At 35.1% G+C, this 17,773-nt stretch overlaps 1 protein-coding gene across 1 annotated transcript; it reads right to left on the bottom strand.

The window, feature by feature from the left end:
• Positions 1-5,931: 5,931 nt before the first annotated feature.
• Positions 5,932-7,647, bottom strand: LOC129216700 (muscarinic acetylcholine receptor DM1-like). Its single transcript, XM_054850915.1, has one exon. It carries the CDS (start codon positions 7,645-7,647, stop codon positions 5,932-5,934), a length of 1,716 nt encoding a protein of 571 aa, XP_054706890.1.
• Between the last annotated feature and the right edge of the window lie 10,126 nt (positions 7,648-17,773).

The following is a 17,773-nucleotide window of genomic DNA, read 5'->3' as shown; positions in this document are numbered from 1 at the left end:
GCGCATAATCATACGACATGATGGGCGCTGACGATTTTCTACATCTCGAAAATCCACCGACTGACCGCCGCGGGTCAGAACCCGCGGTCCACGGCACAAAATGCCCAACGCCTCACCACCACCCCACCCAGTCGACTTGTCACAACGTTAACAGCCATTTTAAAACGTTAATGAAACGAAGTATGCTACCTGCGTTAGAGCTCACCCGATGCAGAAACGTTTGATTGCACAAGGAAACATATTTCAAGGCATTGAAAGAATTTCATTTGAAGTTCATCAGGCATCTTTTACTTGTGAAAGCATAAATAATTTTTTAAAAAGAAGAATTTTTAATTAATATATGTTAACTTCATAAAATACAAATAGAATAAGAATAGAAGAAATACCTTTTGCACTTGAAAAGTAAAAGAATTCGAAACAACGAATAAACGCACAAATTGGCAAGCAAACTCCATAGACATATTTTGTGGTTACTAGGAGCCCTTTTTTATTGCAAAAGAATTGAGCTTATGAATAAAAAGGACAGATGTTAGCTCAGTTCTATTGCATTGAAAAAGGAGTTCCTTAAAACCCCAAAACACGTGTATGCAATATTCCCCCTAATTTATGCCTTTGTGCGTTGTTCTATATTCTTTTGTAAAGAGAACATTTTAAAATGAAAATAATCATTTTTATATTATGTTTTAGGTCCGGTGAGCAGTTCTTAACTGCCATTTCAGGACAAAAGTAAACAAAAAATAATAATAAATTAATAAACAAAAAAAAAAAAAAAATCTTAACGAAACAGTGCTCGTGAATCAGTTTATTAACATTCAAGTTCATAGAAATAAGGATATAATAATGAGACCTAGCCCTTTAATAGCAATTACAAGCATTGAAATGTACTCAGCTGCACAGTGATTGCATGTATCGCTGAACAAGCGTCAAATCTACAGAAACGAAACACTTACATGTACAATACGTTTAAGATGAATTCAGGTGAAGACATTAACAGCTCAATCAAACTATAAGAGAATGATATTACAATGTCGTTATTCAATACCGGAGTGGAAAATGAATGGACATGAAACGTGAGTGCGGAACATGGCGGTACAAAATGTACAAATGTGATCATAGGCGGCTCATACGAGGGGCAAGGGGGGCAACTGTCCCCCGTCACTTCCAAAAGTAAAGGGGCTTTGCCCCCTCACTTTTCACATAGTGATCGATTGAAAAATGAATTTTGTATGGTAGATTAATGTATTTCACGGAAAGTTAAAACTAAAAATGTCTAATAAATGGACTTTTCTCATCTTATTTTATAAGAATGAAACTTTAAAACGAAAGTGGAAAGTCTACGGTGGCCATACCGCCCGATATTTGATGCCATATTTAACATTATAAGAAATTATTTTATCAATAATGTTAAAAACTAGTAGTATTGCCCAATTTTGTAGAAAAAAATCAGCTTTGGGAGCCACACCCCCTAACTCCCACACTTCTTTTGACTCAACACTTTTTTGAGGCACCAGCCGCCTATGAATATGATCGTGCAAAAATAATATGAAGATATTTCTTAAACTGAATTAACGACATTTCTGATTTTCTTTTTGAAATCTGACGCAGTTGTTGCATATCAAGCACGTTCTCAAAAGGCTGCCGTCATTGTAGAAACATAGTTAATTGATCACAGGATCTCGCGACTCGCATCTACTGACAATTGACTTAACGGAACCATTCTTCTTGTAGGCAATGGTGAACTTACCATGTTGCGATTGCAAGGAGCTCCTCGACAAAGGGGACCCCCCAAAAAAGCATCAGAGATATTTTTCGTATCTCTGTTCATCTCTAAGGGCACCCCAAAAATTTATCACAGGCCCCCAAACCTGTAAATCTACCACTGCTTGTAGGGACGTCAAGTTTAGTCAAGCTCCCCTGAAATTACTAGCATTAAAATAAACTTATTCTGATGCAAAATTTACGTAACTGAATTGAAAAAACAAAAAGCATTGAATTGTAATATGAATTGTTCGTCTCCTAATTGCTAAAAAGGTAGAACTCAGTGAAAGAAGTAATTCATATTTGAAATTTCAAGAGTATTACTCTGGTTTGTTTTTAATTGGTGAAATTGAGCATATATACTTAAAATTGTGCAATACGACTGCAGGATTTTTTCGGTAGAACTCGGCACGCAGCTGATCAAATTCATCATCTTCTGAGAAAGGTTAAAAATAGACAAGAACGAAACGTTCATAAAAAAGACACGCAACAGATATTAATAACAAAAACTAATTATCTTAATTGTACAAAATAGTTTAGTCTTGCTTCTAGCACATTGAGAAAACACATTTAACCAAGCTCTTCATAAGAAAATTGCTGTACGAAATTCTAACATAGTCATAAACTAACAATTTGAGCAATAAAGTCGACGTCTTAATGTCTTCTTAAAGTTTTTCTTCATATGCTGTTGAACATCTACAAACTGTTCAAAATGTATTGTGCTTTAAAAGAGTGAAAGTGATACATACATTGTCATACACAGTCCAGTGTCAGAATAAGTTTATAATGGCATATAAAGCAAATGGAGCACATATTATTTCAGTGGTAACCAACCTTTTCCAATTCAGGGTGACATAGCATATTAAGGTGAATTTTGTGGGCTATAACACAAGTAAGTTTTTAAAATATTTATTTTTCTAGATAATATGAGAAACTATGGAAAAGGAAATAAAATTACAAACCAAATATTGTAGTTGTGCTACTCGATGCTTATTTTATTGATGCGAATTTTTCATGAACTAATTTCTGACTTATTTGACTCTAAAAATTTGTAGTATTGTGATTAATCGTGGTTTTCGATTGATTTCGTTGAAGAAAATAACGGGCTACACAGATCAACTTCGCCAGCCGCATATGGCCCACGAGCTGTAGGTTGGGCTCCTCTGCAATTAAGGGGAAGACTAAAAAGAAATAGAACTGTGAAACTAAATTTTTTTATATTCTTTCAAAAATATTACATTAAATGTTTAAAAAAAAAAATATTTTAGTTTAAAATTCTTTAACGTAGAAACGCTTATCTTTAGTTGCAATACAAGCTCTGTTCTGATGAAGAGTCTTTTTTTCAATTACTATTGACCCTATTCTAAGAAGAAATAAAAAACGCAAAGTATTTTTAAGATGTAATTAGAATAAAGTTGCCGAGGGAAAAGAACAATGAAATAATGAAATAGATTTATGAAGTATAAGCGTTTGGTTTTTAATTTAATCAAATAAAATTTTGTTGTGACAAAGAAGTATTTTCTGTGGCAATTTGTGTAACCTAATAGAGATGATGTACCCGTAACAAAGTTCAGAAATTCGTATTACATTTTACGTTGCAACACTTGAAACCATCGATATGTTATTTGAAAAGAAAAAAAAGCAGTAGATCATCAAAATTCCGAACTAATTGGGACTATAAGTAGTTCAAATTTTCAAATTGTTCGGATTTTCGAAAATGACCAAGAAAGTACTGTTTAGGAAAATAGTATATCATTTGAACAAATAAAGTGGTTATACAATATGTATGAACACAAGATACATTACAGTACAAAACGCTACAATATGTAATTACATTGTTTTTTACAAAATTTAACAAAAATTTCTCTCATTGTTTGCTAAAAAAAAGGAAAAATGAAAACGATTTACAGTACTGCATGTACTCTGTGAGGAACTGTTACACAGTAATTAAACAAAGAAAATTGATTGAACTTCTGGAAAATGCACCGACTTCAAGGAAAGAAAGTTAATACATTTCTGCAAGAAAATCTACTTAAACTCCTTTTGAAAAAATCACTCATTTTCGACTTAGAGAGCTTTGAAACGTACGTTTGGATTTTTGACATTTTACTGTATAAGTTTTTTAAATTAAATGAATTTCAGAATGGCTTCATACTAACAACCTTGGAAGAACAAAGAACTATAATTTTGCATAAATTAGTTCGTAGTACAACAAGAAGAAAATAGTGAAACAGACAAACCGTAAGTCTGATGCTTAAATTCTAAACGGGCAGGGGTGGCAACAGTTCTGCTTCAAAATTCCCATGAACATCAGGAAAAAAATGAAGCATCGAAATGAACGAAAAAATCTAATAGAAAATTTGTCTTGTACAAACTACGTAACTATTAAAACAAATAAATAAATAAATAAGGTAGAATAAGCAGAAAAGCATATAATTTTCAACTGCTTATACTTTTTCATAACTTATTTATAAAAGAAGAAAAAAATAATGAAAATTAAAGGCAGAAATATTTTACTTTACAAATTCTAACTCTATCTAAGCTCTTTTATTTATTTATTTATTCATTTTGTATAAAAGGAACAAAAATAAATTTTAAATCGCAGAATAGATATAATTCCCTTATGATTGAATACAGTGTTGTTCAAGATTATTTTTATTTATTTCTTTTTCTTAAAGACATGCCGAAATTTTATTCATTCTGCTCAAAAGATGCATGTGTTAAGAAGTTCCAAAGTTATAATAAATGTGGCACTATCCATGTGCAAACATATTAACTACGTCTCATTTTATTTGTTTTTATTTCATTACTTTTTTTTTTTTGTTAATAGTACCCCTTAGAGCAAGTTATGTGTTCAAAATTGTTTTAGCTTTACTGACTGCGATTAACAAGCGGAAGCTCAAAACTTTTTCCTGTCCAAAAGGGGATTCCTTGTAATCCCAAAACACGTGTGTAAATTTTGTTTTGTAATTTATACCTTACCCATATCTTTCGCGTATTAAGTTTCCGTAAACAGGCAAATGCTTACTACTTAGGCTTTAAATGCTTGAAAAATTGCTGTAAGCGTAATAACCTTGTAAACGAAAGTAACAAGTAAATAAATAAGAGTATCAAGAGACCTCATATAGAAATAAAAACATGATTAATACCAACCTAAAATATATGTCGAGAACATAACCCAAAAAACTTGTATTTTTTCCAAGCTGTAAATGCAAATATTTGTGTCAACCTCCAGAAACTATTAGGCAACTGTGAACAACAAAATTTAACCTAAGAAAAGTGTCTGTATTTTCTATTGTTAACAAATTATCCATTACTTTAGAAAAATTACACATTTTATTTTTTACATCTGTTTGATCAAAAATTAATGAACGGAATGAAGTATCATGAGTGCACGATTTTCGGAATTTTCCTAAACGAGCTGAGATCAACCACCCCTGAATTTAGAATTATGCAAAAAACGTTAAAAATTTTACACCAAACATTTTAATTATTCCGTTTATGGCTGCAATTAAGATTAATTTTTTTCCGTAAAACTGACATGTAAAGACTAAGATGCTTTCATTTGCAAAATCTTTAACCGACTGCAAACATATTTTTAAGGAGATATGTGGATGCATCGCAAGTTAGTGCGCTAATGCTGTCCATCCTCAATTCGATGACCAATTTCGAACATTTCAATCAATTTGACATTTTATAAAGTCAAAATTTAGTCATTTTATAAAGTCAAAAACAGTTTCAGAACAGAAAGCTGGTGCGCTGATACCTTCATCTTCGTTCATTTGAAGCACATACTGCATTGAAAACTACTTGAAAACATTGGTTTCTTTTCATTGGCATTCATTTCCTCCTATTACTGAGACGAAATGAAAGAAAATAAATGACTTCAATAAGGCAACGAAACAAATTAAAGAAGAAAATAAATATTTTTGTCAACTTGTAGCTTAACTTTTGTAATTAAACAGCTGTCAATACGGCAACGGTCAAGTTGAAAAGTTAGAGTTCATGCTAAACGTTACAACTAAAAAAGTACCTTCCCGCACAAGGAATATTTTTTCATCAGCATTTCGTTTGAGACACGCGGTAAGAAGGGACTTGCGCAGAGTGTATTACTGGGCGCGTTGAGCATGTCTTGTATGTCAATCGTTTGTTGACCCGTCTGTCAACCTTATGTCAAGAGGCCCTGGAATGCAAACCACGTATAATGCTCAGTTTGGACTTCTTACGCCAGGTACAAGTTAAAATACGCCAATATGTCTTTCTGAAATTCGCATTTGCGAGTGCATAGCAAAGGGGATTGATCATACTGTTCATGTAGCATAAGTAATAGGAAAAATCCCACAGAACCTGAGGAATGATATCATTACAACTCACGAATGTCTCGACACTCTTCACCAAGACAAGGACGTTGTAGGGTGTCCAGGTGATGATGAAGGCCAGCAAGATAGCACTCAGCGTCCGGGCAGCCTTTCTGTCGTGCTTCTTTTCCTGAACCTTGCTGTTTTTCTTTTTGAAATTCGGCCTCTGCAGGCGAACTCTGTTCCCGATGAGTCGCGAAGCGCTCAGCACTTCGCTGGAGTTGTACCTTGCCAGATTGCCCTGGTCTGTCACAGAGTGCGCCACCAAGGCACCGGTACTGAGAGAAGGGCGCATAGGCGCCGGAGTGATGGGTGCCTCGTCAGGGATCATCGTGACGGTCGGTTGGGGCGGGTCCACGTCGGGGCCCGAAGGATCCGGGAGTCGGATCATCACGGTGTAGATGGCATCCCTCTGCCTCCTGCAGCCTGCCTCTTCTTCCCGGTTGAGTAGGGCCTGCAAGTAGGCGAGCTGCTCCGGCCGGAGCGACACCGAGGTGGCTCTGGAAGACTGAATGGGGGTTTCTGTCGAGCTCGGCGTCGTAGCTCCGGGACTCGTGCTGTCGTCCTCGCCTCCGTCGTCGCAGTCCACGTTGCAGAGTGTGATGAGGAAGTCCTTGACTCGGTGAGTGCAATTCTTCTCCCCCACTTCCGCGAAGCCGCCCTCTTCATTGCCGCCCGCCGCCGCCGCCGCCGGCGTGGGGGCAGGCAGGCACGAGACTGACTGCTCGGTCGACTGCTCGTTCTCCGCGATCAGCTCGGCCAGGTACTGTTTCCGATTTTCCGTCTCCCTCCATATCTTGTAGTAGAGCACGCACATCACTATGACCGGGACGTAGAACGCGATCAGGGCCGTGATGACGGTAATGTACGAGTTCGTCTCGAGGAACTGTATGTAGCATTTGTCTTCTGGCACGGAACGCATTCCCTCTATATAGGGCCAGGCAAGGATCCAGGGCGGCCACGTCAGGAACGACACTATCCAGGCGCCAGCGATCATGAAGGCGGCCATGCGGCCGCTCCGGCGAGCGCGGTACCGGAGCGGGCTGGTGACCGAGAAGTAACGGTCAAAGCTGATCATGAGCAAGTTGAGCACTGAAGCATTACTGCAAAGGTAGTCCAGGGCCAGCCAGAGGTCACAAACCACGGGTCCGAGTCGCCATCCCTCCAGTAACGTATATCCCGTGAAAAGGGGCATAGAAAACAGTCCGATCATGAAATCCGCAACAGCAAGGCTCAGCAGAAAGTAGTTGTTAACGGTTTGAAGCCTACGATCCATCTTGAAGGAAACCATGACCAATACATTCCCTATGATGGTTACAAGGCTCAGAAGAGTTGTAATTGTTGCTATGAGAATAGTTTCCAATATCGTATAAGACCTTGTTGGATATTCTTCTGTGGTTGCGTTGCATTGGTCGATCATCGTGTGATTCATTTTGACTGAAGAAATAGCGAGGTCTCCAAAATACAGCTCGTTCGTCAAACGAACTTCATATAAGGACTCCAAGCAAATCCATCCAAAGAGATCATCCATTAAGCATTCTTGCAAACAAAATCATTCCATGTTCTCATGTTGATCGCACAAATCTGTAGAGGAGAGAAAAGACATCAAGTTTACCCTATCACTGTAATGCACATAAATGATTACACATCACAAATACGCATGGTACAATTTTATATCACAACATATAATTGAGAATAATTCTATGAACTTCCAAGTACCCTTCGACATCATTCAATTTAAAAATGCTTAGCTTTTCACAACAATCATGTTCGTGATATTTGAGAAGTTCTTTGCTTCTTGATTCGATCTATATACAATTTCAAACTGCCAAACGGTTATATAAAAATTCTATTTCACCCTTGAAGAAAATTTTGACCTAGTAATACCCTAGCCAGTGGCGGATACAAGGGGTCATGGGGGTCATGACATCCCTCCCCCAAAACCGTGACAGTATTTGAACGTTTGCTTGAAAGATGTAAAAAAACCTTGATCAAAAATCGGGTATTTTTCTAATGGGGGGTTTAAGAGGTGGTGTCATGTGGGTCACGACCTCCCCCCCCCCCCGGAGTCTGTGATATTTTTTGTAATCGTTATAAGATTCATTGCATTTGAATAGTAAAAATGACTGCTTGAAAAAAAAAAAAAACTGCATGAAACCATAAGGTAAAGTAAATATTCTTTTAATTCCTTATTTTTTGTGGCATTACATGTCATTTACTATTGATACATAGCTTTTCTTGAGACGGTTTGCTACGGCGCAGTCTTCAGGAGCCAGTAAACTGAAAAGTAACAAAGAAGTGTCTGCCGCTCGATCGCTTTTTATGCAAAAAATTTAATGGACGATAGGAATATTTCCTGAGCGGCAGGCATCGCTTCAATTGATAAAATATTTGAGTGTGTAATTACTTTTTATGTAAAGAGTTTCTGTAAATTATTATTCCTTTCTGCTGGGTTTATTTGTAAATGTGCTGTGAATAGTTAATTAGTTTAAATCAGTGTTTTGGATTTTGTGTCGTGCAAGAAATGTAAAATTTTAGTTTCGTGTTATCGCGAAACCTCTTTATACGAGGGTTTCCATAAATCGACCCCTCGTATTGGACAGAAATTGCAGAAAAAAAAGCTGCGCTTTGTTAGAAAAGGACTGTCTTTTACAAAAACAATGAAGTTTTCAGGTGAAAAAACATTATCTTTTTTTTTTTTTTGAAAAGTTAAAAAAACTGATGAACCAAAATCCGGTGGAAACAGATCCCGAGTTCCTGTATCAGACATTCTGAGACTGCGACGTCGTCGTTCACCTCCGATTTTTCTACAACCGAAAAGAATCAGTCGGTAAGTATTTATCAGTGTCTGAATTACATTCATAAAATATTTAATTTCTAATTAGATTTTCGCCGCATTTTTAAGTGATATTATAATAGTTTTTTCTGCATGCAAGATAGAAGTCAATGAAATTAACTTTCTTTATGTGGATATAAGTACATAAAATATAAAATAGAACAGTGACCATTGTAAGAAGTTAATCTTAATGTTTATTTCATTATAATAAATGTGCAATAAATTTTTGGCTACGTCAGTTAGTTAATGTTTCATCACAACTTTTATTCTAAACAATCCTTCACTTTAGGCCCAGATCTATGACTATAGGGTTACACAACCGACAAATATCAACAAGCCCTATACGTTTTTCAACTCGTGTCTGAGATGCTTGTTTTATTTAAAGTCGCTATGTAAATTGGAACAGGATTAAAACTTTTTTTCCAGCACAAATTCATAGTTTACTTTTAGAACAGGAAATATCATACTATTCCTTCGCGGTTTTTACTAGATGAATTCCAGAGGTCAAACCAAGTGATTTACTTTAATTATTTTTATTTTAATTGAATTTAGCCTATTAAATTGCCATACGTGAGATTACATTCTTAAGCATGACCGAGGGGTGCTTGTGATTCGAAATTTTCGAAACTCTTGGGATTCCGTTTCCGAAAATTTAGAGCTGACAACACATTCGAAAACAGAAAAATTACTTTAAAAAAATGATTATTTCAATTATTTATTGCACGAAATTTTGATTTTTTTAAGGGGGGGGGGAGCTTCCTCATAGTTTTCGAAAATTTCAGAGTGTCTTCAGAACTTGAGTCCACCACTACCATCCCTGGCCATGACCCTCCCCTCCTAAAATGAAATTCTGTATCCGCCCCTGACCCTAGCACCAACATAAAAGCCCCCCCCCCCCTTTTTTTTCTCTCTTTTTTAGTTTTAAGCATATTCTTACATTAATTCGCCAACATAGAAAAGAAATTCGTCAATTGTGTTCAGAACAAGAAAATGAAATTGCGTAAAATTTTGGTTGAAAAATCTGTATTATAATAACTCTAGCAAGAATAATTGCTGCGAATTACTTCGTTCTAAAAACAAAGCCAAACTAGGAGCATACAATGTTATTCACCAGAAAAACACAAGGCTTCAATTAATCCTTGAGCTGTTTATTATTACGTTAATAAGAAAAAGAAGGAAAAAACATAACATCCAGCTTACAGCCGCTGACATTCATTTGCATTTTGACGGCTTGAATTCAAAATATGTTTTCCACAATCAAGAATTGCGACAGGACCCCACTCGTAGCGTTTTTTGCTTCTACAAATGACCTCTATCGCAACCATAATTGCGAAAAACATAATTTGAATTCATGACGTCAAAAAGCAAATTAATGCCAGAGGCTTGATATTGGATGTTACATGCTGGATGCTGGATCATGTTATTGACTGAAGAGGATTTTGCAAAGACGAGAGGATCGGGTATAAATAAAGTCGATTCCGGGGCACATGGAGTCAGCGCCCAGGAGAAGGGATATGCTCGCGGAGGCCCGTGAACTAGAGGAGTTTGCATTATAAGCAGAGAAAAATAAAGTCAAGGGAACAACAATCAAGGTCAAGTGAGATCAATAAGCAATTCGTGATTGCTTAAAAATCGAAAAGGCTCTGCCTTTCTATTGTTATTAAAAGTCTATGAACCTCTGGTTCTCATCCTGAGCACTCAGGAAGGTGTTTTGCAATCATGGGATCCACTTTGCAGATCCTTAGTGTGAATTTCGCCACGGATTCCTTATATGAGGTCCATGATAGCACGTTTTCCATCTGCTTTGGATTTGGCACACGATTTACCCATTAACTTTACAACTTGATCTGATTTGAGAGTATCTGTGATCCTCATATATATAATAACCAATGATCGAGTAACGCTCCTGACGTCATCAACAATGAAATTCGCGCCACGGCATAATTTGATAATATGTTTTGGTAATGTTTGATGTGCAGAGAAAGACTTTATTGTGACAAAGCTGAACTGGATCCGGTAACTTAACTGTTTTACTGGTAAGACTGTGTCCAGGGAAATGAAGAAACGAAAACTACTACTGGAGTTTAGGGTTGATCCACTGGAGTTAGGGTTAAAATTTCAACTATCAAAATATCACCAAGCTGGCAATGGTTTCGTTCAAATCTAGAAGCACTTTTCACTCGTCATATCTTGACGGGAAATTTTCTAGTTTTCTCAAAAACATAGCTTTTAAGTGAATCTAGAGGAATAGGTTTGTGGTTATGTTGTTGAAGAGTTCAAACTTAGTATTTGTTATTCAGCAATTGCTCCACGCTAACTATCTTGCGTAAAGATCAAATAAAAATGAATTTTCACTTACTTAAAATTGCTTCTAACTCTTTTTCTAGTGTGTTTAGCTTCCTCAAATTTCCGAACGTATACGGGGAAAATGTCTTAGAGGGTAATTTTTAAAGGCTTTCCTACCATGCCAAGTTCGGAGCACTGAATGAATTTTTCGAGAGAAAGAACGATCTACAAAATCAACTAAAATGTAATGTTTCACGCTACTTATAGCATATGGAAGAATAAGGAATAATATTATTAAAGGACCAATAGCAGACGACAGGTAAGTTGCTTATGGGCAATTCTCCAAAGTGTTATTTTGCATGCAACACTTATCAATTTTTCAACTTTTCACAACGGATACAATTTAGTATTTTTTAGAAAGACCAAACCTGTATTTTGTTCAGCTGCAAAAGTTCACAAAACATCTTCATTTATTTCAGATGTTTAAAGTATGGTGAGATAGTTAAATTTTAAAATTAAATTTAAAAAAAAGTGTCATTATGCGATTTTTTTCTAATTTTCCTCTAATTTTAATTCGTGAATCAATTGATTAATTCATCAATTTTATGATATTAAAATCAAAACAATATGTACATTAAAAATGATACAGTATTGAAGCATTTTGAAAATACTCATCAACTAATTTTTCCAATGAATTTCGATAAACTTTTGGAAAATAACATTCAAAGTATAAAACATACTCTTCCAAAAAATCAAGCATCTAAAATATTAGAAACTAGTGATACCCGCACGGCTTGGCCCGTAATAGAAAAATCAAAAGGTCTTTTGGTTCACCTGTATATTTACAAATAATGTGTGGTGAATTTTATCGCCAGTTGGCTTGTACCCATCTTACGGTTCCACGTTATGATAATTTCGTATCTTGCCAATTTTCTTGCGCCCATGTTACGGTTCCACGTTATGATAATTTCGTAATTTACTCGTCAATCTTATGATATTTTTTTCTTAAAATTGGAATAGAATAAGAACCACATCGAATTTTCGAAAAATCGCTTCGAGGTGCACACCCCCATGCTACAAACTAACTTTGTGCCAAATTTCATGAAAATCGGCCGAACGGTCTAGGCGTTAAGCGCATCACAGACATCCTACAGACATCCAGACATCCTCCGGACAGAGAGACTTTCAGCTTTATTATTAGTAAAGAAGATAAAGCACTTAGTATTATTTTATCCTCAGTCTATCTTTACCAACCACTTATTTATATAACTTATGCACAGGATTGTAAGGACATATTAACGTATTTCACCTGATAAGTAGCCCCACTTTTTATGAGGGTCAATTACCCCCCCCCCCCCCCCCGCCTCCCAATTGGCTTTGCAAAATCAATGTATATGATGTAAATGGGTGTGCTTTTTGCAGTTTCTTTTTTAGATATAATGTACAAATGTCTCTTTGCCTCCCCCCCCTCTCCCGAAAAATTCTTAATATTGGGCCTGCTGAAAAGAGATTAAAAAAAAAAAGCCCCTTTCTTTAAAATGCTCTATGTTTTGAGTAAAGGTTCACTTTATATGAGTACAAAAAGAACAAAACTGCACAATACTATTAAAATATATCTTTATGAGCAAAGATAGTAATAACAGGTGTAATTTTTTTTTATTAACTTAGATATTAAATACACCTAATCAAGAAGCATAAAAATTTCTACACACGTAATTCTTATTTAATTAAGCAGGTAATGACGGCTGCTATTGAAAATGAAAGTTATTTAAACTGCCAGTTGCAGATAGTTGTCTTGATACCCGTAAAAACTTGGATGGCAATGACGTAAAATACTGATGACAAGTTTTAACTATGCAAGAAACAAATTAATAAATTCAATCAAACAAAAAAAAGCTTAGTTTCAAATTGGAACACTTCAATCATTTAAAAACCTATTGTAAAAATACAATTTAGTTTTTTTTTTTTTTTTTTTTTTTGCTGTCTTGGCAGACTATTAAAAACAGAAATTCAGACTGGCAGTGGATGGTAATGACATTTTAGTACTAATATAGAACTTCCACTTAAATAAGTATTATTGAGCTTATTAAATGCCTCCCAATATTTTCTTTAGAGTGTGACAAATAAATAATAATAAAAAAAAATGTAAAACACTATTCTAAACTATTCTAAGGTTGCTATGAGTCTGGGACAAGAAATTGCACCTTTTTAGAGAATTGCCCTTATATGGGGACATTATTACTGCTGGAATCTTCAAAAAAACTTCTAGAAAACAGAAGTTCACTCAAAAAGGCCAATCGTAGCAGCTTTCAAAGTGGAAAAAATAGCTTTTTTTATTTATTTATTCTTTTCTTTTTTAAATACAGTAAAATCTCAAAAATCCAAACCAATTCGTCACATTGGTAGTTCGGATTTTAGAAAATAATCAAGAAAATACCATTTAGAAAAATTGTTTTGCCATTTACTGAAATAAAATAGTTGTACAATATGTTCGTTCATAACATAAAATGCAGTCATTCATAACGCTACAATGCGTAATTTTTAACAAAAAATAAATTTCATTGTTTACTGAACATAAAAGAAAAGTATTTACAATAGTGTATGTACTCTGTGAAAAACTATTATACAGTAATTAATCGGGGAAAAAAATTGAATGACCTTCTGGAAAATACACAGATTTCTCACAAATCAACATCTGTAAGGAAACACTGACTTAACTCATTTTGAAAATTCACAGATTTTCGGCTGAGAGAGCTTTGAAATGTACGATCTGATTTTTGACGTTTTCAATTTAATCCACTGTTAAGGTCTAATTCAGTTTGTTAACGTAAAAAGCTCAACCATCATATTTTTCAAGCAGGATCTGATGGACAGAAACTAAATTCATCAGGGCCGTATACAAGGGCGGGGGATCTTGGGGTTCACCCTCCCCCCTCCCACTCCGAAAAGTTCGGTTTGACATTTAAATGTTCGTTTATATTTAAAAAATTCCAAAAAAATATTGTTCCAAAACTCAAATGTCTTTCATATGTATATTAATTGCATAAAACGCTTTCATAATAGATAACCCGACGGCTTGAATGTAAGCACAAATAGCGCAAAGCTCCGCATAAAAGGTTTTTAAACCCTCCCCGAAATTATTTTCTGCTTGTGGCACTGAAATTCATATTTCTTCTCAGCACATAAAATAAATTTAATAAAATCTTGCACAAAAATGTGTGTTCCGCTTTGTTATAGCTAAAACAATGTCTTACCTTTTTTATCATATCCACATCGTTTCACTAGCTGTAATTTTGAGCACCAAATTGAAAGTTAAGCATACTCTAAAAGGCAAACAAAGAAAAGAAAAGAAAAAGTCAAAAAGCAGCTGACTTCCACATTTTCAATAAAAATCAAGTACACAGATGAATTAATGCATCATGAATGCTAGCGCTAAGAAAAAAATTTTAACTGACCTTCAGCATTTCTAAAATTTTGAGTGCAAACGAAAACAATACATGAAGCACAAAAGGATAAGGTAAGTGGGCCAAAATAGTCTAAGATCCCACCAGGCTTGATCTACCCTCATGCCTAATCGAGTTTCCAAAAAATGCTATCATAGATGAAGAGTAAAAGTTGTAAATAAAACACGAAAGTAAGAATTACCACCTCTTTCATGTGAACTAATCAGGGTTGCCAGAGGTTGAAAGGTGCCTGAAAATGAGCAATTTACCCTCATCGAGTTTTGAAAAATGGTTATCATAAATGAAGAGTAAAAGATGGAAATAAAACGCTTAAGTAAGGTTGCTCACCTTTTTCGAGTCCCTTATCAAGGTTGTCAGGAGCTAAAATGTGCCCAAAGATTAGATATTTTGCCCCTCAGCGAGTTTCTGAAAATTGTTGTCATAAATGAAGAGTAAAAGCTGTAAAAAAAACGCGGAAGCAAGATTATCTAACTTTTTCTGGTCCCTAAGCAGGGTTGCAAGAGGCTAAAAAGTCCCCAAAAATGAGCAATTTACCCACATTGAGTACCTAAAAATTATTATCATAAATAAAGAGTATAAGTTGTAAAAGAAAAACGTTAAAGTAAGATTGCCTGCCTATTGCGTGTGAACTAATCAGGGTTGCCAGGGGCTAAAAGGTGTCCAAAAATGAGTAATTTACCCTCATTGAGTTTCCACATAAGTTATATAAAAAAGTGTGAGTAAAAATATTACGAAACCGATGGGATAGGGTTGCACATGAAAAATTGGTCCAATCACATATATAGGCCCAAATTTACACCTTTTCCTCTATTATTATTTTGTCTTACTTCGTAAAAAGAGCATCTCGTATAAACTAACTTTTCCTGCATTTTTTTTTTTTCAAAATTAAAATTTATAGCTAAAATTTTTATTTCAAGCTTTTAAAGTAATAGCATTCTAATCCCTGAATTTTACTCTGCACTTAGTTTTATTATTATTTTCCTTATCTTTTCTGTCGTAGGTAATAAAAACAAAAGGTACCCCATATTCGGTGTTTTTACCCTATTTATGTTTGGTAAATGTCTTTGGGTAACGTTAGACCAACAACAAATTTGAATTTCAATTTTGTGCTTCAAAACTCGTCTCCCGAGAATCGACCTCTCAATCAAATTTCCCGAACAGACAACGCAATCGACCATCATTGCACAGATTTCATATCCATCTGCAATCAACTTAATGGACGACTGTCTTACTGTGCACCTGGGCCTGATTACCGCAAAGGCCGACTAGACCTAGGCCTGGGGCCCCTTAAGAAGAGGAGCCCCCAATTACTCAAAGAAGTACGCATAACATAACAATTATACGAAAAATACACGCATTTTTAAAATAGTAGTGGAAATAATGGCTCGGTTAATTGGAAGAAAAACACTTTCTTAAAGGAGAATTTGAATTCATTCAGCCAATAGTAAATTTTCTATGTTACAATTGAGAGATGTCTCAAAAGAAATACATAAATGCCCATGATAAAGCATTTTCATAGTTTTGTGATAGACAAAGGGGCTCCCAAAAATGCATTCCAACGAGCCCCAAACCTTCAAATCAACCACTCCATTCCGCTATTGAGCCTTCAGGAAGCTTCCAAATTATTGTGGGCCTAGGGCCTCACTTTTAGTTAGTCGGACCTTGCTGTGCCCAGTAGCTTCTAAATAAATTTAGTCATATATTTCATGTTGTGTATTAGTTTTCTGTTTATGTGTAATAAAAATATATCAGCAAGTAATATTTCAATATATTATTTTATTGCCAAAAATTTGTGAAGATGAATCGCGACGCATTTTCAACATATAAGGGCACTTGGTTTTTTTTGCGTTGAATTGTTTTACTCTCGTGTTTTAGTTTTTCGAGAAATGCTGATTGCCGATAAACACCGCCGTTTGCACTTCTAGGTTCGAAAATTTTTGAAGTTTGTCTCCACATAAAAAGCCATGGTTGAGGGTAGTTCCGATTGAAACTTCAAGTTTGTCATTTTTTCCGTTGCTTTTTCCATCTGCTTTAGCTTGAATTTGAGCTATAATATTATCTGGAATAAGTATCTCTGAAGTGATAACATTGGCATCAACGAATGAGGCAGTGAGAAGCAAAGGGATGTAAGTGGGCATTTTCAGGTTTTGAGTAAAACGCGTTTAAAGATAAGGTTCTAGGTAGGTTTTCATTGAAGTTTTTCTAAATCATGTTGTATAACAGAACCTACTAGAGCTACTAGTACTATCTCTTGCCCCAAGACTGAGGAGAGGTTCACCTACCATTTGTACTAATCTCCAAATTTTTAGTTTTGCAACTTACATACCTTTTCAATTCTCACTGCTCCAAACATAGAATTTTTAATTCCTTCTTTACTACACAAATTTAAAAAAAAAGACCGTCATAAAGAATTCTCAGCAATAATGACTCATCATTCACTCTGAACGTTGAAGAGATTTTTCCAAGGAAGCATAAGTTACGCTGGAAGTCAATAGAAATTTTATGAGTCATAAAAATATTACTCTCTTTAAGCCGGGTTTGCAAGTCAGTAATACTTCCATTGAATTAACATTGCACCAATTAAGTATTTCTGATTTTCTTGTTAAATCAGGGCTCGTTATAAGAAGGTTTGAATTTATTTAAAATTGAATGTACGTGATTTTTTTTCTTGTGTATGTTTTAATATACGTCGAGTTTCGTCGGATCGTTGCCAAATTTGGTATGGAGGTACTTTGATGCATAGGAACTTACAAAGTTTTTTTTTTTTTTTTAAACAAAACAAAAAAAAAAGTTTCAAAGTGCTCTAAATTTAAAGTTAAAGTGCTAAAACGGCATAAAATTTATTTTATCAGCACGAACAAATTTCCTTACCATTTTGAAATTCATACCCTTTTAGATCCCGTAAAAAAACTGCACCAGATGAAAGTTTTTCGAAGCCTGAATACTAGTTACCTAAAATATTTATTTCTGACTAATGAATTTAATTTGGCTCAGCTCAAGTTGGCTCAGTCTACCAACAATACTAGCAAGAAAAATATAAATTATTTTTAATAAATTAATTATATTAAGTC

The sequence above is a fragment of the Uloborus diversus genome, chromosome 2 (assembly GCF_026930045.1).
Source record: "Uloborus diversus isolate 005 chromosome 2, Udiv.v.3.1, whole genome shotgun sequence".
Lineage (NCBI taxonomy): Eukaryota > Metazoa > Arthropoda > Arachnida > Araneae > Uloboridae > Uloborus > Uloborus diversus.
This window is presented reverse-complemented; position numbering and strand designations above follow the sequence as displayed.